General features: G+C 40.2%; 4 protein-coding genes across 6 annotated transcripts in view; 2 read left to right on the top strand and 2 right to left on the bottom strand.

Annotated features, from left to right (window-relative positions):
• Nucleotides 1–9,814, bottom strand: part of LOC116693372 (zinc finger protein ZFPM1-like) — a 143,751-nt gene extending 133,937 nt beyond the window's left edge. For both annotated transcript variants that reach the window (XR_004332911.1, XM_032522295.1), the window contains exon 1: nt 9,232–9,814. Coding sequence is in view for 1 of the 2 variants with exons in the window: in XM_032522295.1 (XP_032378186.1) it covers nt 9,232–9,271 (40 nt within the window). In the remaining variant the exon portion in view is untranslated. The remainder of the gene's footprint in view (nt 1–9,231) is intronic.
• Nucleotides 1–24,024, top strand: part of LOC116693433 (uncharacterized protein KIAA0513-like) — a 453,101-nt gene that overhangs the window by 371,469 nt on the left and 57,608 nt on the right. The window lies entirely within an intron of this gene.
• LOC116693434 (uncharacterized protein KIAA0513-like) overlaps nt 1–24,024 on the bottom strand; it is a 453,088-nt gene that overhangs the window by 399,639 nt on the left and 29,425 nt on the right. The gene's annotated exons all lie outside the window — the stretch shown is intronic.
• The window catches only part of LOC116693408 (carboxylesterase 5A-like), a 25,872-nt gene continuing 15,409 nt past the window's right edge, over nt 13,562–24,024 (top strand). Inside the window, exons 1-10 of one of the 2 annotated variants that reach the window (XM_032522357.1) lie at nt 13,562–13,818; nt 15,871–16,072; nt 16,499–16,637; nt 18,258–18,391; nt 18,546–18,699; nt 18,883–18,987; nt 19,713–19,814; nt 20,237–20,377; nt 20,830–20,910; nt 23,148–23,289. In XM_032522357.1, the coding sequence (XP_032378248.1) occupies nt 13,659–13,818; nt 15,871–16,072; nt 16,499–16,637; nt 18,258–18,391; nt 18,546–18,699; nt 18,883–18,987; nt 19,713–19,814; nt 20,237–20,377; nt 20,830–20,910; nt 23,148–23,289 (1,360 nt within the window). In that variant the 5' untranslated portion in view covers nt 13,562–13,658. The remainder of the gene's footprint in view (nt 13,819–15,870; nt 16,073–16,498; nt 16,638–18,257; nt 18,392–18,545; nt 18,700–18,882; nt 18,988–19,712; nt 19,815–20,236; nt 20,378–20,829; nt 20,911–23,147; nt 23,290–24,024) is intronic. The other variant, XM_032522358.1, reaches the window with a different exon arrangement.

The raw sequence follows: 24,024 nt of genomic DNA, 5'->3' as shown, positions 1-24,024 counted from the left end.
GATAGATAGATAGATAGATAGATAGATAGATAGATAGATAGATATAAACATCATCTGTCAAATGTTGATAAACAACCTTGCATGATGACCATCAGATGTGTCCTTAAGCCTGTTTTCATGGATGGAGAAGAAGGCTTGGATTGTTGGAGTCTTGGGTAGCACTAGTTAAACGTCCAGCGTCTGGAACAGGGAGCACGTCAGCCGTGAGTTAAGCCCTCACAAAGCTCCCTGGGAAGAGCTGGCAGAGTGGTAATTACTGCTAGAGCAAACAGTTGGACGTAGATTACGCTACTGTTAGCCAGGCTAATGTTTTTCTCGCCTCCCGCATACATGGAGTCATCAGCGCTGAGGTCAAGGGTGACACCGTTTACAACTGCGCTGAGTTGGGGAACCATAATTCACAACGAGGCCGTCCCCTGGGTAAATAGCAGGAAAGGGTAATAACTCATCCACACACCAGACACAAACGGTGTTTCCTCTATAACCCTGCCAACTTCCCCCTTTGGCGTATCTGACCATGCACATGCACACACTCTGTCAACGCTGCACGGGTAGTCACATTGCAAACACATGCATTAATGCAAGGAAGCTAAAACCTTACACTAGAGCACAAAGAAAACAAATCCACAATGTATATGTCAAGTTCAATTCATGTTTTGGTCCCATGATAAAGACATTATTGAACCATTATGGAAAGTAAATGTTCAACTTCTTCAACCTTCAAAGAAGTGAAAGCAATCTTAAGGAGGTCCAATCAGGGCTGCTTTGACAAACTACACATATGAAAACGCCTGTGTTTGAAAAGTGTTTAAAACTGTATTTTGTCCACCTCCTTGCAGATAATATGCATGCTTATGGGTGTGAATGTTTGCAGTCATATGCAACTCTCAAACCGAGCCATCTCATCGTGAGCATGAGAATTGTTGGCATCCGATACCTAATCAGTCACCATCTCGCCAGTTTAATATCTGTCAGTAGAATCAACCCAGTGTGAGTCAACCCGCTGATGCTGTCACTTTCCTCTTTTTCTTCTTCCAGCTTACTGTACGCTCTTCAAGTTTTACGCCTTTAACAGAAAAGAATATTTAAAAAAAAGAAATCACCCTGCAGATAATCATCAATGAACACCAAAATGTCCCAACATGTCTGCACTATCTTACACAGAATCTGGAATGAGTAATATGTGGTATTAATTTTAATTAAATTAATCAATGACAATGCTTGTTAGGGAGGGGAGAGAGAGACGAGGGGAGGGGAGGGGAGAAAAAGGAGGAGGATGGGGAGTTTTGAATGAGTGAGAAAAGATAGAGGGAGAAAAGAAATGCATTCACACCTATCATCTAATTATACAACAACATTAATCCCATTAGGGCTGGAACTGATTGCCAGGGTCCGGACCCCGGCTGCTCCTGCCTGGGCCTGTTGTTATTGCGGTGGAGCCTCGGCTCCTGCCTGCTCCAGCCTGATAACAACTCTAATCACACTTGGCGATCTCTATCTGCACCGGAGATCAGGCCCTGCAGCTTATCAAAAGTTCACATCAAGCTAAAAGCAGAACAAAGAAGCAGAAAAAACACAGGGGAAAGCCACCAAGGCGCTGCATGAGTCTTCTGTTTGTGTGAGAGTGTGTGCTTGGAATTTAGACGTGCTTGTGTGTTTTATTTCACTTTGGCTTACAAAGAATGAATTAATCTCTAAATTGTGCGTCCATAGAACAATCACATGACCTGGGCCTTGTCAGACTACTGATTAAAAACAAAAACACAGTAACACATTCCTTTCGGCTGCAACACACTCGACAGGAGTCATTTCAGAAATCTGAAAACACCTCTTCAAAAAGCTCTAAGTTTTATAAAAGAAAGACAAAAAGTAGATAAGGAGGAGGAGGTCAGTGTGGTGATTTCCTTGTCTGGACTCTGCAGGCGTCCCGGTTTGCTTTAAGCTGTGGGAGGCAGCTTATTATTCACGCTGACCTCTGAGCTCTAGCACTGATGTCATAGGAACCACACACACACACACACACACACACACACACACCACACCACACACACAACACACACCAACACACACACACACACCACACACACACCACACCACACACACACACAACACACACACACACACACACACACACACACACACACACACACACACACACAATCAGTAGTGTGGATCTGCAAGGCGTTATCTATCTACCATCAGCAGGCCTCCTTATCAGCCCCAAACATCTTTCACAAAAGGGGTGGGGCAGCAGCAGAGCTGGCGGGGCTGCCATTAAAAACACACCACAACACATTCATCTACCAGCTATATGTATTCCACACACTTTTCCATGTAATCACAATGTGCCCTCCATCCTCCATCTCTCCTTCCATCTGCCCAACCTCCAATCCCTCTTTCTTTCACTCTCTCTCTCTCTTACTTTCTGCGATATCAGCAGCAGCGATCGCCGCCAGGTTTTATCACGTCTCCCATCTTAACCGCCAAAATATAAGCCCAGGGATCGAGCCTCAGTGAGCTGCCAGCCGGCCTCCTATCTCCCCATCATGGAGAGAAGCCTTATCAGGCTGAGAGATCACCAACCGTTGGGGAGGATGACGCACAAAGAGACACAGACAAATATCTATCTGCTACACAAACACCCGCTTCTCCTCTTCAACTATGGGCCCACTGAAAGCACTGGACCTAATCCATTGTTGCTGGGAGGAAAAAAATTAAAAAGATATTCATGCTATGTTGGCTTAATGTGTCCATTGCGGGTGGGTGGTTTTTGTTGTTAATTGTTGCTTTTATTAAGGTTTTTACCAAAGTTATTTCAGTTTAGAGATTCAGGGGAGGGAAGCTTTGCTCCTCCAGCGCTACAGAGTAAACTACCCAAGTACATCAATTGTGGGACTGGGCCTGGGTACAAGGAAGAGTTCTGACAAAGAATAAGTCAACAACCTTATAACTTTGAACAGACATTCGATGCCAACCTTCAGTACTCCAGACAGTTTTTGATACTCAGTGGTACAGACACATTTTGGTAAATAACCAGCCCTTATCACTTGTTTGTCTTGAGGATGTACTGGAGGTTAGAGGTTCCCGCAAATGGCAGAAAGCACCTGTAGCCTTCACCTTATCATAGGGCTACCACTTTTCTAAAAAAGCCAGTGTCATAACAATCTCAATCTGTGAATGAAAAGAATGTTAGTTTTAAAACTAACATTCTTTTCATTCACAGTGCCTCCGCTGCCTCACTAAGTGACAACAGGTGACTTCAGATTAACAGAATGATTAACTGGCTGAAACATGCTTTTCTGGGCTACACAGGGGGCGTCATTTGGAGACAAATGGAGTAGCAGTTTCTTTTTATTCTTGTACAGATTTGGAGTATAACATTTGCATTTTAATTCTTCAACCAATCAGCTCACTTGACGCACATTATCACACTACCAGTAATTGAGATGTCAGTGACGTGCACATCAGCTCCTCTGCAAGTGGTTACCAATAACACCCTTCTCTATGTGGGTTTGCAAAGACGTTTACTGTACGTGTCTCTCTGCAGAAGCATAATAGGAGCTTTACGCTACCTCTTTCCCTACTGTCGAATCAAAAATACTCCCTTGCGTTACTTCTGGGATGTTTGCTGCCATGGCTATCCATTCAGACCAGCTTCCTAGTGTCCTCCATTTTGCATTAATACATTTAATAAAGCTGTAGTTTTAGACATTTCATCTGGAGTCTATTGTTGGTGGTTAGCTAGCACCTATAGTGGCTAATATTCACGGTAGAAAAATGCCTTCCAGAGGGTTCTGCGGGGGGGGGGGGGGGGGGGGGGGGGGGGGGGGGGCTTTAACTATGACACTGCTGCAGGAAGAGTTGAGTTGAGTTTGCATTTACAGCAGATGAACACCAAAACACTCTTATTTACGCAGAGCTAAGAAGAGAAGAAGAAAGGAATGACTAATTACAATAACTTTAACAACAGCTTTACCCTTGTAATGGAACTCTATCAAACTACATCAATGTGTGTTATAAATCATATTTAGAAAGGATTACTGTGATGGTGAAACTCAACCCAACAACACTGTGACCTGACTGGAATTTGTCATATCAGCGACAGAAAGCAGCATGCTCAAAACAACATGGTGGACATTAGGATTGCACGATGAGTAAAATATGCAATAAGGAAATCATCTTAAACATTCTTTTATTCAACAAATTGAACATTGAAATGAATATAAAAGCCACCTATAGAAAAGAATGACAGATACATTTAAAGTGTAGTTTTCTACTCATATTTTCCTTCAACTAACACAAAAAAATCTCTGAATCTCTCATATGTCACTGCCTTTTGTGATATGTATATTAAGACAGTTCATATCGTGATGGCAATTAAAAAAATAAAAAACAACATGTTGTGCTACCCTAGTAGACACACTGCATTAGTAAGTAATAGGAGTGGTAGTAGTAGTAACACCAGCAGCCCCCACCTCGTCTGAACCCCCACACACCCCAGTCGAACAAAGTCCTTATCACTCCTCACTCTTTTCTATCAAAATGTCTGCCAAATCACAAGAGAGTCACGGGGCTGAGAGCCTGGCTGGCCTCAACTGCAGCCGGGGCCTTGTGCACAGGGAAGCATAGTGGACCAGAAGCACTGATAGAGACAGCCACAACGCCCCTGAGAGGCACACATGTACACACTCTCTCTCTCTCTAAGTCTAGCCTGGGTTTATCAGCCTCAGGTTCTGGGATACATCTCCAGGCCTCGCTGCTGGCTTTACTGTACATAGGTGCCTGCTGGGAGTCCACAGCTGATAGGCCTCTCAATGGAAACATTTGAAAAACAAGCAAGTAACAGACTACATGGACTACTTGCAGTGGAACACCAGAGAACCTCATCAAGACAAATCCATAATGGCAACTCAGCAAATGTGCTTGATCACAAGAGATGGCGTCAATGAGTTCAGTACTATTAGGGGACAACTTACAGTAGAAAGTGAGCAGCAGACAATAACTTTAACTGCATCTAGTAGTAAGTAAGAAACCTTTATTTATATTGCACCTTTCACAGACAAGAGGGGTCACAAAGTGCTTTTCAGTAGTAGGAAGGAATGAACACCTTATGGTCATGGGCAATGAGCAACCAAGAGCATTACGTTTGTTAGTCCAGGTTAGCTAGCTAATGCTAATGATTAAACAGTTAACCCGCATTCATTAGGGGTATACTTTACATTTCTCAATGTGGTCCGATGGTGGCACTATATTATTATTATTATATTTATATGTATATAATGGCTTTCTGTGTATCCCAATCCCCAAAATAAAAAATTCATATTTTTCCTCTCACCTGCAGTGCTGGATTGTTTTGGTGCATGATACCCCGTGTTGAAGATACAGTGCCTTCTTTCATGTGTAATGAAACTAGATGACACTGGGCTTGTGGTGCTGAAGTGCCAAAAAATACATGTGCAAAACTCAACAGAAAAGTCTCTTTCCATAAATCATGACCTGGTGAGCTGTAACACTAGCTAGCTCAGGTGAGCAGTCACTGTAACAGTTACAGCTCAGCAGAGGAGGACGAGCATCTCTTACATAAGTACGCTTCCATATGCGGTGTGATGCGGTTGGCGAATGAAGTTAGGAAGAAAGAAAATAGTTCCTACATGAAACTGCTCACAACCAACCAGGTATGTGGATTATTCTGAGTAACTGGGTCATGATTTATGGAAAGAGGCATTGCTGTTGAGTTTTTAAAAATGTCCAGGCCCTTTGAGCACAACTACATCCTGTTGGAGAGAGGAGCAACATCTCTACAGCCCGTATCTCCAACACTGGGCAACTCACAATAAAACTATCTATTATCTGTTTGTGTGTTTGTGTGTTTGTGTATGTGCTGCCTGTCATTTACACTCAACAACAACTATGAAACTACTTGTTAGCTGCCTGATATTAAAGTGAGACAACCACCGAGATCATCTATGTAGAGGGGGCCCCTTCACTCTGTTAGTGTTGTTGAGCAGCAGAAGGCCCCGGCTAACTCTCTATTTTGTTCCACAGAGTGTTGCCTTCTGTGGTAGGGCAGTAAAGATACAGAAAGCTGGAAAACAACAAGCCTATTAATCAGACAACCTTTCATTTTGTAACTTGACCAACTCACAGAATTAATTTAATTAGATGCGTAGCTGGCAAAATGAAGTGACAAAAACCTCGCACCTAGCTTATTGAGACAAGGTATTGTTCATCCCCAGTTTGCAGGTACAGGTGTACTGTAACTTGCAGGAAACATAGTAGGAGTGGGGGGGAAACAAAATCAATACAGCATAGTATCTGGATATTTTTTCTGCGGCAATACTGTATTGATCCATAGACGCCAAGTATCGATCTATATATATGTGTTGGTCAGTTTGTCCCGTTTTGCAGCAATACAATTTTAAGTGAGATGAACAAACAAAGAAATGTTTCTTTTTAGATAAAACAAAGTTTCCTTTTGGGGACATCATTTGAAATTGGAAAACAAAAGGTTATAAATTGCAATATATCGCAGAATATTGCAATAGGTTTAAAATCGCAATATTGTATTGTGACATAAGTATCGTAATGATATTGTATAGTTATATAAGTATCGTGATGATATAGTATCGCAACAAGCAGGACATGAAGTTAACTTTTTTGACCAACTGTCACTTTTTACCACCTTTTTGCCTCATGAAAGGTGAAAAACAGGAATTGGGATGGGACACACAATCATACCGTTTGATAAAGTACTTACTGGACTTTAACTTATCATTGCACCTTCAACAATGTAGTTGTCCTCAATTTAGGTTGTCCTGTACGTCTCATCTGCAGTTTTTCCAGTATCCACTGTTTGTGATTGTGTGTGTGCTCCAGTCGTGGGGGGAGCTGAGCAGCCCCGCCCGCTGCAACGAGCCGACACAATGTAAACAGCAGGAACTTTCAACGTCTTCATAGTGAAAAAAACTTTACAGCGTACACGGATGTTAAAATGTATACAGGTTGGCAGGACGTCTTTCGCTGTACATTTTGTTGGAGACATTTTTGAGTCCCACGCGTCTCGTCTTCATATCAGAAAGAAGGAAATGAATTGGACCCGTTCTCACTCCCGCTTGGTCCGTGGCTGCACGTGGGACTGCTGGGACTGTCGCGAGTATTGAAAATGCTAAAGGGGGCCCCGGCGATAGGGGGCCAGTAAGCAACTGCAAAACCTGCTTACTGAAAGTTACTCGTCTGAATCAATCAATTCTCATTGGCTACCAGCCAACGTGGCAGGTAGATTGACAGTGTTACCCCCCAATTGCAAAATTCACCCACACTTGGCGGATGGGCGGGTGTTAATTTCAGGCCCTGGCTGGAAGTATTGTGATGGTATCGCATCATGACACAAGTGTCGTGGTGATATGATATCGTGAGACAAGTACTGCGATGATAGTGTATCGCGACACAAGTATTGTGATGATATACAGTGACATAAGTATAGGGATGATATTGTATCAGGATATCATATTGTGACATAAGTATTGTGATGATTTTGTATCATGACATAAATACTGTGATGATATTGTATCGTGGCATAAGTTCCATTATCGTATTTTGACATAAGTTTCGTGATATCGTATCGTGACATAAGTTTTGTGATGATATCATATTGTGAGGCCTCTGGTGATTCCCACCCTTACATCTTAGTGACATAGTAATGACATAATAGTAATGCTTCTTGCTCCCTTTGACCTTTTGATCTCAACAAAGCTCACATTTGAGGTTTGCAGTACGAAAAAAAGTTGATCACTGTATGTACCATCATCAGTTTTCAAAAATCAGTTAGGAAAACTGTCATGGATAATTCTGACTAAAATAAGACTAAAATGCTCAGACTTAGTCGACTGAAACTTGACTAGACTAAAAAGAGTTTGAACTTGACTAAAACTAATAAAAACTCAAATGACAGCTTGACACAAAGACTAAAACTAATAAAAACCGGCCAACAAAAACAACAGTGGTTTGCAGCACACAAAAAAACGTTGATCACTGCCATTGGATGTATTTATTTCTAAAATCAGACATCTAAGAGAAAATACACCACTGCCACCTGAGCAAGGATACTTAATCTGGTTATTTAGTCAGAAATGACAAATGATTATTTTCATATAGAACTGCAAGATGATACCAAACCCCAACCCTCCAGATGTTGCTTTTAGACACCCGGTTTCTAGGAACACAGTGACACAATCACTGATGACAAGATATCATTATTTGCTCAGTGAGATAACTTACCAAACAAACTGTCCTGCTGATGTCATGTTTCCATTCCAGCTCTGGCTTCCAAATAGATAGGCCACATTACATTTAGACTGAGACTCTTCATCAGCTCAGCCTATCACAACATCATTAATATGCTTCATATCAACTTTGAACATCAGTCATCAGCAATAAAGCTTCACACGTTTTATGAACAGGAAGAACTCGTCAAGGACCAGCCACTCGCCACACCAAGAAAAGGCCAGAAGATGCATTATTGAGTTACAGGGATAGATGAAAAAAAGATCCAATTGTAAGCAGCTATCAGCAGGGGAGATCGAGCAGGCGGCCTATCTGACGCCCCATCTCTGGGAAAGAGAAGTGAAAAGCCAGGGGGAAAATGCAACAGCGGCCTCGGCGCTGCCTCAGACACAAAACAAATAAAAAGATCCAATTTTAATCTTTATCTGGGCTCACATCGGATCGCTGCTTTATCTCTGTTCACATCGGCTTCTTCAGAGAGCACTGACGTTTCCCCAACAGAATTAAACAGGAAGCCAGGGCCGCCGATGGACAAAGCTTTCTTTACAGGCTAATAAATGAAAACTTGTGCTGTGTTCCTCCCCAGTCAGATAGCGAGGCTGCCCAAGTGGCGCTTAAATATCAAATACATTTCAAACCTCGGCTTTTCTGACAAAAGGTTTCAGAATATCTAAACTCAATTGAACTTGTAGGCTACTTTAAGGTTACATTTTCTGATATTACCAAATGGTCCAGGTAGTGTTTTAGGACACACTTACCCAGAAAAACGGTGTGATAAAACTACTGTGGACACAGTGTGCTGGTTTTATTCTACTTACTTTCAACTTTCTAACTTTTATAGTGAACGCATAATTCAACCGAAGCGGCTTCTTCCCTCCAAACTCCAACTTCTCACAAGAAAACGAAGTTACGCGTTACACCATGAAGCGAGAGCGGGAAGGTTCTTACGCTTTATCTGCCGGGGCTTGCTCTGCTTCCTCCGGGACATGGTGGCTCTCCTCTTCCCGCTGACTGGACGGACAGACGTAGTGGCAGAGAAGCGGTCTGGCTTCTTCTGTTTTCGGGTTCTTCTCTTGTCCCCCCCCCCCGGTTATTGGTGCGACGCGGCGCTCCGATCAGCGACCGGAGAAATCCGCATGACCCGTCTGCACTTTGAGATCTTCTGCCACGACGGCTAGCGTGGGGCTACGTGGGGCTACCTGTGGCTGGGTCTGCTTACTGCTCACTGCCCTCCTCTTTCTCTTCTTCTCCTCACCTTTCTCTCCGTTTTCCTGCTTACGTTATTCCTTTGCCGGGCGAGCCGCCTCGCGCAAGCCTTGGCGCGTCTGTCAGCAGACACAGTTGCCTGTCGTCAGAAATATTAACGCTGATAAATAATAACAGTTTTATGGAGGTCAACGAAGTGACTGCTAATGGTTTCTGTGAAGTTTCGTCTCGCCGGTCCGCCCCCTCCGTCCGCCTGTACTGTCACTGAGACAGGGAGCCACTTCCAGAGGAGCTCGGCCGCTACAGTCAACTCCGCTAACTACCGAGGAGACGACGCTTCTCTAGGACGCCCCTTACGTCTGACGTATGGCACCGCACTCATCTCCTATTGGTTCAAACTCGTCCCATGCAAAGCACGTTTTGTTTTTTTAGTCTTTCAAAATAAAATACATGTTATACTCATACTTCAACTGCAAGATCATTCAACTACATAACATAAATCAAAACATAGGTAAATCGTTTAAATATTCTCAGAAAAGTTGATTGTATATGCTGTATATACAATAATTCATTTACTTTAAATATTTATTGCGAAATATTATTTATTTTTTGTCCCATTATGATATATGCATTCTTATTAAATCCCCATTTTGTTAAAAAAAATTAGGGATATGTTGAATATGTCAAAACAGACTTTTAAAGTATATTACTATTGTTTTGTGAAACACCTTTTACCTCCAATTTTTTGTTTATGAAATGCTGTCATAAACTGTACTGTGTTTTACCTCAAATAAAGAAAAATAGCATAGTCTTCTAATGGGAGGCTAAGGGATTAGGAAGTTTGTGGCACTCATGGCATTAAAAATTTTGATTTTCATGTAATTAATCTAAACAGTGTGTCACCCTAATGGTAATTAGGTTGACACACTGTAACACCTAATGTCACCCATATGGTATTCAAAATTCTTCTTTTATCCAGTTGGAAATGCATAGTATTGTTTGTATTCTTATTTAACTGTGATAGAGACATGAGATTAGCCAGGATTTCCTTTTGAGCTGACGACAGGCTTTAGTTTCCTGTATGGAGGATTCACATTGAACAAAGGTAAAACTGGTTTTCAGGCCCTAACATCCCCAGTAGAATAGTATTTCAGTCTGATATTCTGTCATGATACTAATTGATCATTTTAATACTGTAGGTTTAACCTTGCAGGGACATGGTAAATTCATTTGCAAAAGGTATATTTAGCACCTATTTAAAAAATAATTTCCACTTTGAAAGGTCTCTTAATTACCAAAATCCATGAGGTGAAAATGTTTGAACTTTGTTTGAAGGTTTGTATACATCCATAACTTGTAATAACTGACATAACAGGAGGCATGCACTACTGAACATCTCACATTTCCGTTGCATATAGCAATAAACAACCAAGTACGTGAATTATAATTCCAGGAACCCGATTGATGCCATGAGGTTTCAGTCCATCCAGGGTTGTGTGAGAGTTGGCTTCTAACCAGTTTAATCCCCTGGTGCCACCTAGTGGCTATCTTTCATCATGACTGCACCTCGCTGTGACTTTACAGTGTTGAGGCACATCTCATGCGTTATGCTCTGTGGAATTAACAATGCAGTAACATGGAGACTTGCCATGCTGGCAGGTTTGATATTACAAGTCTGTGAATGAGAGGAGATTCCTGTATAGACAATATCCCAACCTAAAGCCTGAGTGTTTCCTTGCTGCAGTGCTCCTTTCATTGAATCTCCAAATGTGTAGAACTACACTGGAAGCTTTTTTTAAAAGTGTTCTTTTGGGCCTTTTTGGCCTCTATTTTTAAAAGACAGCTGAAGACATGAAAGGGAGGGGGGGCGACACGCATTAAAGGGTCACAGGCCGGAGTTGAACCTGCGTCTCCCACATCAAGGAGTTTACCTCGATACATGGGCGTGTGCCACCCAGGTGCCCTGAACAGCATTATTCTGCCTCAATGTATTCCTTTCCTTTGCTGTTTGATGGAAAGTAGTAAAAACCCATCATTCCAAAATCCCAATAGGTGTTCAGTTAGGTCAGGCGTGTGAAACATACAGCCTGTGGGCCAGAACTGGCCCGCCAAAGGGTCAAGTCAGGCCCACTGGATGATTTAGCAAAGAGTGAAACTTGCAGAGAACAAATTAATTCCGATTCCAAATTTACAACTTCAATCTTAAAGATTCTGAGTTTTTTCTCAGAATATTATCCCTCTCTCTACCCAAGTCCGTAACAATTTTTTTCTTCCTGCAGCGGCCTTAGAACGCTGTCGTGTCAGAAGCAACTAGCATTGGTCAACATCAAGCTGACAAGAAATAAAGTTTCTGGTCCTTCAGGAGTGGTTTACTGGTCTGGCCAACTTGAGATCAAATTAGGCGTATGTGGCCCATGAAATAAAAATAAGGGTTTTACATTTCAATTTTCTCACAGGTTTGTCCAACTCTTTTATGAAGTTACTTTCCTCTATTTTCAATTTGAAGTAGAATATTAATTCATCACTTTCCGCCCTCCTTCCTGCCTATGAATTTCACACTTCATGATAGTCACGTGAACAAGCTATAGGGTGTTTGTTGGGGACTGTCTTCAACACATTTTTTCTTATTTGGTGCTCCAGTAAGTCAAAAATAAACTACGTACTCACTTCCCGTACTTTAGTAGAAGTACAGATACAGATAAGTCCAGGCTTGGAAATGTACTTAAAGTATAAAAGTAAAAGAAGCCATGTGAATAACAACCATTGTGTATGCTAAGCTATCTGGAGCACACACACGTTACTAGAGAGCACGCTGAGGAGCGTCAGTGGACATGAAAAATACGCTTTTTATAAACTGCTGATTATTGGGACAGAAACGGGGACGGGGTTAAGAAGACTCTGACTGAGCAGCAACATATGAACTCAGTTGTGATTCTCTGAGAATTCACAGATCCAGTTTCTCTTTTTTAATATTCCCCTTAACATTTAAAGGAATCTACATGTATGTGTGTGTGCTCCAACATGGCTTCTGGAAAGAAAATGAAGGATAAAATATGAATTACTAAACAGACATTAATGAAGAAGTTCCCCAGCACATTGGCCAGGAGTTGGCCATTTACAATAATAACTCCAGTGAAATGATTTGAAAACATGTTAGTGAGGACTAGATTAGGAGTGGATTCACCCCAGGTGTGTCTGTTAAAACATGGATGGAGACAACTTCTCTCTTTTGACGCTTCATTTCAATCAAGCAACGTGCAACCTAGGTAACAGGTGAAGAACACAAACAACAGAATCTTTAGCTAACTGACTTTAAATGTGCCAGAACTATAGAGCAACACACAACGTAAGGAGAAGAAAAGTACCTTTGTTACTTCCCATCTCTGTCTAACACTGCTAAATCTTTTCTTCACAGTGAAGGAGAAAGTGCAAAAAGAATGTCATCCAGCTGTCTAAATATTGGCGACCACCCCATTAGCTAGTCGGGACAACAGCATGAGTCAGCTGAGAAATCAACGATAGTTTGCCAATTCTACTTTTTATAACACCTAACCATGTAATCTGTGTACAATGCAATAACTAACCAAAGTGAATATACTTTAAGCCTCTGAACACGCACACAGGTGTTTTCAGTTATTCTGGCTCAATACCAGTAAGGATGACAAAGGTGCCATTTGTCCTGTTCTAACAGGTGCAACGACACTAACAGTGGACTCAGGAAGATGTCAATCACTAAGTCTATCCACACCCACACAGTCCTGGAAGAGTTCCAATCAGCCACATTCCCAATAAACACCTGTGTATGTGTTCAGGCTCTTTAATGTGAGTTTTCATCTCCGAGAAAACAACATTTGAACGTATTCTAACTGTTTTGTTCCATAAAAAATCCAATCTTATTCAGTGCCTCTCAGACGGATAAGAACTTTGTGTGTCTACTACATCATCTGAAGGTAGACCAAGTATTATATCACTTTTGTATGGTTTGCAGCATTGAGCCGTAGTGGTCAAAGAGCAGGACTTTATCATTTTTGACTCAGCGGTCACAGTTCTTCCCGTGGTGCTTTGGAGGTTAAATCAATAGACCTAATACTATTCATGCTGAGCTGTGGTTGTGACATAGTGAGCTTGTTTGTGATGCGTGTGTGGGAGTTAGAGTCAGAGTTGTGTGCATGTGTGTTGGCAGGGTGGTACCAGAGGCCAGGATAGGGCAGAGGGCTTTTTCTCTGAAGGCACAGTGTAAGTCTTTTCTTCCAGCGGTCAGGATGGGAACAGTACAGTTCATTGTTTATCTCCTTCTTGTGCTGACAGCCATAGCACAGGCAACACCAGGTAAGAAAACACTTCATTTTACATTCTGATGCACCAGCCACTATGGATGACAAATATATAGGTTCATTTTACAATTTTACAATATCTTAGCAGCCCAAGGATGATTGTATTATAATATTGTCAACTTTTCAGGAGCTGCCAATCTCCAAACCTACCGAATAATCCAAGGGGGTTGGATATCACTTACAGTACATGCATGTTTCTAAGTAAGCTTTTTGAAACCAGTGGTGAAAGAAGTAGTTAGATTCTTTAGTTTGGAACATGCATAGTGAGTTGTTAGGGATTTCAAAAAGTTTACTCAGAAACATGCACGTAACAAAAAAAAACTGCACTGTCCTTCCGTATATTATTCGGTGGGTTTGGCTAACACTGCTGCAGCCAGATATTCCTGTCCTCTGTTGGATATACAAGACACAAAAACAAAACTCACAAATATAGCATATATGTAATAAGAAATGTCAATTAACTGTCAAATGGGTAGAGTGGTGAAGGAAGTTCCGTTAGCTGGCTTCTGCCACCCTCTATTGGTCATATACTATGTTGGCAGGCTAGATATCGACTTTGTAAACCCCGCCCACTCTGATTTCTCCCTGCAGCTCGGTCTCACATCTATTGAGCTTGGCTTGGTCAGGTGATAGCCAGACTAGGCTAGAAATGGAAAATGGCAAAATGCTGACAAAATAATCACAGGTTTGTGCAGAAGGCAACCCTAAACAAGCAATAACCTAAGTAAATATGAACTATAAAAAATAGTACTACTAAAATACCACTTAAAATTGCATTGTGCCTTATGCTCCTTTTTGGTCTCTCCAGTACTAGCTTAAAGCTGTAGTGCGTAGTTTCTGTCGCCCCCTTAAGGAATTCTAAGTAATGATAACAACACTGTCAGCGCATCCACATGATCACGCACACCACATACATTATTAAATGAAGTTCCCTGCTCACAACACACAGTAACATGAGCTATATTAATTATCTGATACATGGTTAAACCTCCTTGTCTCTTACTAGTGTAGCCACAGCAAAACCCACCAATCGGTCCCAAAAAGTCCGTTAGAGTAAATGCCATAAACACATTCCTCGTAAATCTTTAAACTCATTCCATGAAAAGCACAGACAAGTCTGCCTTATTGAATGATCCAAATTTTCTTTAAAACTTGCCATGTTTAGCGTATGAATGAGAAACATTGTCTCATAGCCCTTTCAGCAGACATTTTGAGTTTTCATAGTATGAAAAGGTGTTGCTAATAATAACATTAAGGACGGCTTTGTTCTATACAAGTGTCCTAGTAAGCCATGACTGGGTGGCAGTAGGCCAGCATTTTAAATGGAATTCATTTTAATAATTACACCTATGCTTTTTCTACTTTGACATGCAATTAGAAGTTAACACAGTGTATTCCACGACCGCTGCTGCTGCTGACTGTGTGAAGTAAGGATTGAGCAATGAATTCAACCAATGGTGAAAAACAAACTATTAGTTTAGCCTCCACATACAATAGTCTTACATTTCTCACCTGATAGTTACCACTCTTATTGTTTCAATTGCCTTTAACATGTTTATGTTGGTTTTATTGCTTCATCTGTTTTTGATGGGCTAAATGTGCTGCTTTTACTGTAAAGTGTTTTTTAGTACCATGTAAAGCGCTATATAAATACTTGTTATTATTATTATTATTATTACTATTATTAACTGGAAATTATATGAGAGTCCAGTACATTGTTGCACATTGCTCAGACCGCAACAGTCACTGCTGATAAAACTTCAATACATTGCATGCTTTCCAAATTCATCTACACTTATATTCACATGATTAAACAACAATAACATAACTGTGATATTAATCAAAGCTGGGCATGATGTTCACTGTGATATCTATTACCTGATTCAAGCAAGTTTAAGGTCGTCAAGATAACGTAATATAATATAACTGATGTACATACACATTAATGAAAGAAGTTATAGATTTCATTTTATTTAAAATGATCAATAATTGTAACCTTGTACAAACAATGGTATGGTTCTTATCACAAATACATGTATATCTTCAGCAGGGAGCACTGACCCTGTGGTCTGTCTGAAAAATGGCCGAATCAGAGGGCAATACGTTATGGTGAAAGGCACCGAGAGGAGGGTGAAGCAACACCTAGGAATCCCCTTTGCACGGCCCCCAGTGGGGCCCCTCCGCCTGGCTGCTCCTCAGGATGCAGAGCCCTGGGAGGGGGAGAGAGACGGCACACGTCAGCCTCCCATGTAAGACTTGGTGACTTAAAGTGGGGTTAACTGTTTATGTTTTATCATAGAATCTGTATTTGTATCATCATTCCTTTTGAATGATTACATATATATCTTATTATTATTATTATTATTATTTTTATTATTATTATATACAATCAACTTATATTTGATTGTAATACTATTTTATCATGTTTTTACCTTTTTATCTAATCTTAATTTTGTATACATGTAATACCTCGTTTGTTTTTGTCATGCCTTCATTTTAGCCAATTATTTCTTGCTTGCTTTTATTTTGAAGCACATTGAGTTTACGACTGTCGAATGAAGTGTGCTATATAAATAAACTTGACTTGCATCACTGAAGAGTACAGAACATACATAGAACATCCCCACATACTTGGCACACACTTCTTCTCTCTCTCTCTCTCTCTCTCTCTCAAGGTGTATCCAGGACCCAGAGATGGTTGTGAGTGTTGCTAGGACCATGTCAATGCAATTCAGCCCACCAGAGCTTTCAGAGGACTGTCTGTATCTGAACGTGTACTCTCCTGCTGAGGCAACAAAAGGGGACAAACTGCCAGTAGGTTAAACAAACCTAGATCGTATGTGATTGTATACAGGCGTGGACAAAGTAACAGAATTTCCTTACACTATAAATGCAATCCATTAAAACAATCCAGCATTAACATTATGAAGAGAGGGAGTAAATTGGGATGTTGCTGGACTGGTGGTCCATGTTATTTTGTCCACTCTCTGTCTCTCTGCTGAGTAAAGAGCTGCTCCCTGTAATGTCAACATGTGTTACTTACTCAAACAAAGAATCAACTGGTGTTTGATTTTTACCATTTAACCTTTGAGTTGTCTTCGGGTCAGAAATGACCTGCCACTGTGTTCAACAGAAGAGAAAAAACTCCCTGAATCAGTGTTCACAATCACAATTGTGATTGGTTTAAAGAAATGCAATCAAACCAGAGCACGTTTTTCTCCCATCCCAGAATGCTGTGTGGACTAGCCAGACCTTCCTCCGCAGTGCTGTGGAGGAAGGTCTGGCTAAGCAAGACTACACCTTAACTGACTCCTTTCAGTGCTTAAAAAGTCTCCCATTGCTTTCAGTGTAAATCTCCACTGACATTTCAATTCAATTTCAATTCAATTTTATTTATAGTATCAATTCATAACAAGAGTTATCTCAAGACACTTTACAGATAGAGTAGGTCTAGACCACACTTTAGAATTTACAAGGACCCAACAGTTCTAGTAGTTTCCTCCAGAGCAGCAACAGTGCCACAGTGGAGAGGAAAAACTTCCTTTTAGGCAGAAACCTCGGTCAGACCCAGGCTCTTGGTAGATATGCCAAGTCTCCCTTTAGTTTATTATATGCTTGATTATATGATAGATAAGTTCAGACAACTATGACATTTACAAGGGTTACATCTCTTTGTCTTTTACTGATACACCACCTGAAAGTTAGACCTTTTTCAGTACCTTGATTCCAAATGACACTTCACCTACTTTCAGTGCTTTTTGATTATTATAATCAAACTATAAGTATATTACAGTCTCATCTGTCCTTTCATATCTTATTCTCTCATTAACAGTTCAATTGCTTTAAACTCTTATTTTTTTAAGCGAGAATTTAAAATCTTTCATCCACTACACTTTAAAGGATAACTTGATCTTATTCTCCTATGTTTATGTGTCTAAGTAACTGATGGGAACAACAATCTTTAGAATTAGTTTGTTTAGCCCGCTTGGTAACTGCCAGTTACAGCAATTTCCAATTAGTTTTTTTTTTTTTTATAGGGGTTACTACCATAGTTTTTTTCAACCTGGGGCCCATGTTTGTGTCCGCTGACATCACCAATCTTGCTTAATACTGGACCAGTGTCAAAGGTTGTTTTTCCCATCTGACACTTAGACACAAAAACATTAAAATCATTTTTACCATTTTACATGTTGCTCCATTAAATTACTCTAGGGCCTCACATTTCAACCACTCACAGTGCTTTTACTACAACTAGCTACGATGCTATTAATCACATAGTTCTTAGTGTTTTATGGACACACCTTAAGGGACTCTAAGCAGTACCGTTTTGTAAACAAATATTCATCTCAGTTTTCAATTAGCCTATGCAATCTTACATCACAATGTAGGTGGCACACTACAAATGGTTGTATCTTATATTGTACCGTGTGTCAGGTGATGGTGTGGATCCATGGAGGAGGTCTGACAATGGGTGCAGCTTCTCAGTATGATGGCGCTCCATTAGCTGCTTATGAAAACATAGTGATGGTTGTTATTCAGTATCGCCTTGGCATTCTGGGGTTCCTGAGGTAAGGGATTGTGTTGCTCGTCACATTTCTGTCTAGTTTCAAGAAAGAAATTGAAAATATCTACAGTATTACATTGAGCAGTTTTTTGAAGCTTTTTTGTGAACAATTCTCTAAGAAACCTAAAAGATGTGTCTTGACTTTTCTTGTTTCAAAGCACTGGAGACGAGCATGCTCGGGGCAACTGGGGTTTCTTGGATCAGCTAGCAGCTCTGAAATGGGTGCAAGGAAACATTGAGGCCTTTGGCGGTGATCCGCAAACTGTCACAGTCGCTGGAGAGTCTGCAGGAGGCATCAGTGCATCCATACTGGTAAAGAAAACCAATCACTGGAAGAAAAGAAACACATTAGTTACATACATTTACGCATTTTTAACATGTTTAGGTGACCCAAATGTGTGAACCTCAGTGCTAGCTTATGAGTGCATTGTTAACTTATTATCATATTCATTGGTCAAGTCATTGCATATGTAATGTATCATTCTATATGAACAGACTCTGTCTCCACAAGCAAAAGGACTATTTCACAGGGCAATTTTTCAAAGTGGAGTAGCAACAATCGGGACCTACACTACAAACCATGCTTTGGAACATGCCAAGGTACTGTAATATGTAAACTGAGTAGAGTAGAATGAATTTAAAAACATATCAAACGCATGCTCATTGTTTTGAACATGTACTGTATTTGTACTGACAGAACTTAGAGGCATTAACTGGATTGCTTGGCTCTTTGGTGAATTAAGACATAGTACATGGACATATTATCACCTACCAAGATGAATCCCCCTTGGTGCCCTCATGTTCAAAATGAACTTTAAAAAAAAAACAAAGCTGCCCTTCTAGTTGAGAAAACAAGATGCTGTACACTAATGAGTGCCCTTAAAATGGAGAGCAGAAATTCTCTAGGGTGCCCTGCCAGTGGAGAAAACATGATAGTGTTCTCTAGGGTGTCCTGTCAGTGGCGAAAACATGATAGTGTTCTTTAGGGTGTCCTGCCAGTGGAGAAAACATGATAGTGTTCTCTAGGGTGCCCTGCCAGTGGAGAAAACATGATAGTGTTCTCTAGGGTGTCCTGTCAGTGGAGAAAACATGATGATGTTCTCTAGGGTGTCCTGTCAGTGGAGAAAACATGATAGTGTTCTCTAGGGTGTCCTGCCAGTGGAGAAAACATGATAGTGTTCTCTAGGGTGTCCTGCGGAGAAAAAGTGATGCATTGCCGTCATAACCTTCACATGTGTACCAGAGGAAAATAAATTAGAACTGTTTTAGCAGGATACCTTTACTTATGCCGTTGTGATTTTTATTAATCTATTCCTTATACCTAGATTGTTGCCAACCTTACTGGATGTGACTGCAGCAGCACAGAGGAACTGGTCCGGTGCATCAGGGGGAAAAGTGAAAATGAGTTAGTTGATGGAGCCAAAAAGGTACATGGTTTTGTGAAGATATGCAGGCAGATGTTATAGATGTATTTTTCTTTAGTTTCGTTGATTGTATGTTCTATTCTATCTTACATTCTATCTTGTATTTATAGTGTAGTTTAAGTTAAATTAGGAGGCCAAAATTAGCCAGAAAAGTGTTTATCTTTATGTCATATGGTGCTGGTGTGTTAAAAAACCACGGAGGGTAAAAAAACTAATAGAAACCCCACCCAACTGAATCATCATGTTGTCAACGTTCAGTTTAAATTCCAGATCAGAATTTCAAGTGTCATGGTCAACTTTTAGCCACAAGATGGCAGCCTGTGAACACACTTGGCTGGTAAACACATTAAAGGTTTGGTTACCTTCATCCACTTGGATGAAGAAGCATTGATGTTCAATAGCAGTAAGTTCTGTTTTGTGTTTAGATGAAAATTTACCTGGGAGCTGTGGTGGACGGCGAGTTTCTCACTGACACAGCACAGGAGCTTCTCAAGAGAAAAGAAATGTTGAAGATTCCAGTGCTGATGGGAATAACCAACAATGAGTTTGGATGGATCCTGCCTCAGGTCACACAGTTCTCAATTCTTTCACTCCATTATTTGGACAGAATATACTTTACCCAGCTTCTGTGACCGTTTTACTCCTTTTTAATTAAGTCCAAGGGTTTAACATGGGGGGGGGGTATCTCTGCTTTTGAGAAATATCAAAATTTTAACGTTGAACTCTTAATTTCTTCAATTTTTGTGATTTTCTTTGCAACAATTTGTGCCGGTTATGCATCAAGGTTATGATGCACATGTCTTTATGAAATTCATAGATATTAGGAATGGGATGCACTGGCCAGTTTTTATTTTTGGGGATTGGGTCTTTCAGACCAATTCTAAACAATCTGGAGAGAGTCCAATAGAAGCAATGAAGAATCTTGAACTGATTGAGTCGCACCCTCACATCGCATGACATTTCATTCTGTCCTTCTCAAATTTAACTAATTTGAAGCAATTTTTTATGTTGATCCCAGAGCTTCGCCCCTCGCGGCTGGGAACACGGTATGAACAGAACGTCTGTGCTGGCAGTGGTGAACATGTTCAATCCTACAGGGGTGAGCTCCATGGTAGCTGTTGTTCCTCGTTAATAATTTATACATAATTTATTGTATCTGTATAATTTACAGTTTATTTGTACATACATGTTACATATACTGTATTTATAGTATATATACATACCATATGTACACATATATCTAACATGTCTATATATCTAATATATATAGCTATAGATATACTCTATATATCTACTGTGGGGCTCGAAAGTTTGGGCACCCCATTATTTAAAAATTTGTATTAATGTGCTTAAAGAAGCCAAGAAAAGATGGAAAAATCTCCAAAAGGCATCAATTTACAGATTAGACATTCATATAATATGTCACAAAAAACGTTTGGGCACCCTGCAGAGTTAATACCTTGTAGCTTGGTAGAATGCTGCTCGTGTTGCATCTCTGCCGTCGGAGTTTTTTTTTTTTTTTTTAAACTGCCTGCTGCTCTAACCAGTTTTTTTGAATGACTGAAACTTTCTTGCTGTGTTTTATAAAAAAAATAAAAGGCAGTTGCGGTATAAATAAATAATATTACAAATTAAGATACACACACAAACACATTCCAACCCCCTCTCTCTCTCTCTCTCTCTCTCTCTCTCTCTCTCTCTCTCTATACACACACACACTACCGGTCAAAAGTTTGGGGTCACTTAAAAATTTCCATACCACTCCATTGTAGACAGAATAGCAGCTGATCTGAGTGGGGGGGCTGATCTTTAATGCAATATCTACATTACCCATTATCACCAACCATTCATCCAATCATCCAAAGGCACATTATGTTTACTAATCTGATATCATTTTAAAAAACTAACTAGAAAAAACACTGGCAAACCTATTTGCAGTTATGTCAGCACATAATGTAATCTGATTACTGCGCTGGTTAAAAAAACAATGCAACTGATCTCAGCTGGGATTCTGTCTATAATGGAGTGCAATGGGAATTTCTAAGTGACCCCAAACTTTGGACCGGTAGTGTATATATATATATATATATATATATATCTTACTCACTCACCTGGTCTTTCCAGATGATGATTGAGAACAATCCATGACACTGTCAGGTCTCAGCTTTCCAAAGGGGGGGGGTGCATCCTAGAAATTCTGCAGGGTTCCCAAACTTTTTTATGCACAAATTTGCACAAATGCACAAATTTTTACATGGGGTGCCCAAACTTTCAAGCCCCACTGTATATCACTACCTCTATATCTAATATATATAAATATATATATTTTTTTTTTTTACCATGACTTATTATTTTGCCCCTTTAAAATCTTACTATTAATTCAAACCAAGATGGTAGTATCAATAATAGTTTAATTTAAATTTAAAATCAACTTGACACATGCAAGTTTGTGAACACTAATTCATAAAAGTAATTCACATACAGAAAAACTGTCCAAAAAAATACAAAATATGAATTTCAGGAAAATGTTGGAATACATAAGGGATAAGGATAAGGATACTGCAAATAAACATTTCTTGAAAAAGTAAGAAAAAAGGAACTTTCTTCAGGAATAAAACACCCTGTACATGACATAAACTGATGCTATTAGCTAAAAGAGTCTTTCCAGACATGTTCTTCTAATACATGCCCAGGGGTCAGTTACCATTTTCATACTAATGTCCTATTCATAAGTATGATTTAAAATTAAGTATGTATTGGGTATTGTTCCTCCAACTGCATAGGATTTTGTGTACGCAAGAGATGCCTGAATATATAGTAGATCAGCAATATTATGTAATGTCAGTTTCTGTCGGCAACTTAAAAGAATGAGGTGCCTGCACTCCGATACGTTTATTGTGTTGCAACATTTCAACCGAACTGGGTCTTCCTCCGGCAAAAAGCTTACTGTGGGCTACACAGGCCTACTCAACGGCCCCAGAATACATTGCAGTCCTTGAGACTGTCGGAATGGCGGACTGCGAGTCACACAGTTTAAATAATTAACTGCTCAATTGACATATTATCATATTATAACATTGATAGGAAAGGTTGTCGGCAGTAAGATTTTTGCAAGCACCCTAAGTTTTAATGCTGCAACATTTTGACCAACAAGGTTGTCTTCTTCAGGCAAACACATTGATTGTAGTCATTACATCAGATATGAACAATGTTTACACTATTTGTAATTGAAGTAAAGGTCATGAATTCATCCTTCTTGTTGATGAGAAGTTGATGTAGAAAAACACCACTACCTCAGAGATACATCTAATGGTCCAACCTTCCTCCCTATTTCAGGCCTCCTTTGCAAACACCCTCATCGTTGACGAATACTTGAAAGACAATAAAACACCAGAAGAGATCAGAGACACGTTAACCGAAGTCATTGGAGACCTGCTGATGACGCTTCCTGTCGTCTCGGTGGCAGGATACCATTCAGGTCAGAAGGGGCACGGCACAGACAGAGCATCTCGACAGCTCTATTAATAAATGGAAACTAATGTTTGTGTCACACACAGAGGACTGATTGATTGAAGACCTGTGTAGAAAGACATTCTGTCAATGTTGATGCACTCTGCCTGTTCCAATTATAGATTACTTGATGCTCTTTTAATCTCATTTCAGCCAAAGGAATTAACAACTCAGAGTTCATACCATTGACTGTATATAATTGTGAACATAGCATCTGTGACGTCAGCCTTTGGTTTGGGGACTGCTGTTTTTGATGAGAGGTTGAAGATGTGGAGAATGAACCAGTGTAGTTCATGGTGGCAATGGCGCTGCGCTAACCTAAACACTAAAGAGGGGAAGTAGCCAATTTTCAACTCTTCTGAAGCGAGTCATCCGGAGGAGATTTACCAACTGTTAGACAGGGACCTCCAGGTAAAATCAGCAGACTTTAAGGTGCCGGCTAATGCAAACGTCAGCTAGCTAGCTTGATTGGCAGAACGCTGAACAAGACCTTTTTAGATGATGAAATGTTCCAATTAACACAGTGAGATGAGTCAAAGTTTAAGAAGAAAACAAGCTAATGGATGTTTAAATGCACACAGTCTCGTGAATAAACATTGCGGGCTTCTTTCAGCCACGCCCTGCTGTATTGGCAAATTTAAAATAAATGGGACCATAATTTACAAAATAAACATTGTGCTGTATTGAAGAAGAGATAAAACTA

Source organism: Etheostoma spectabile, chromosome 8 (assembly GCF_008692095.1).
Source record: "Etheostoma spectabile isolate EspeVRDwgs_2016 chromosome 8, UIUC_Espe_1.0, whole genome shotgun sequence".
Taxonomy (NCBI): Eukaryota; Metazoa; Chordata; class Actinopteri; order Perciformes; family Percidae; genus Etheostoma; species Etheostoma spectabile.
The sequence above is the reverse complement of the archived record's forward strand: the minus strand, read 5'-3'. Positions and strand labels throughout refer to the sequence as shown.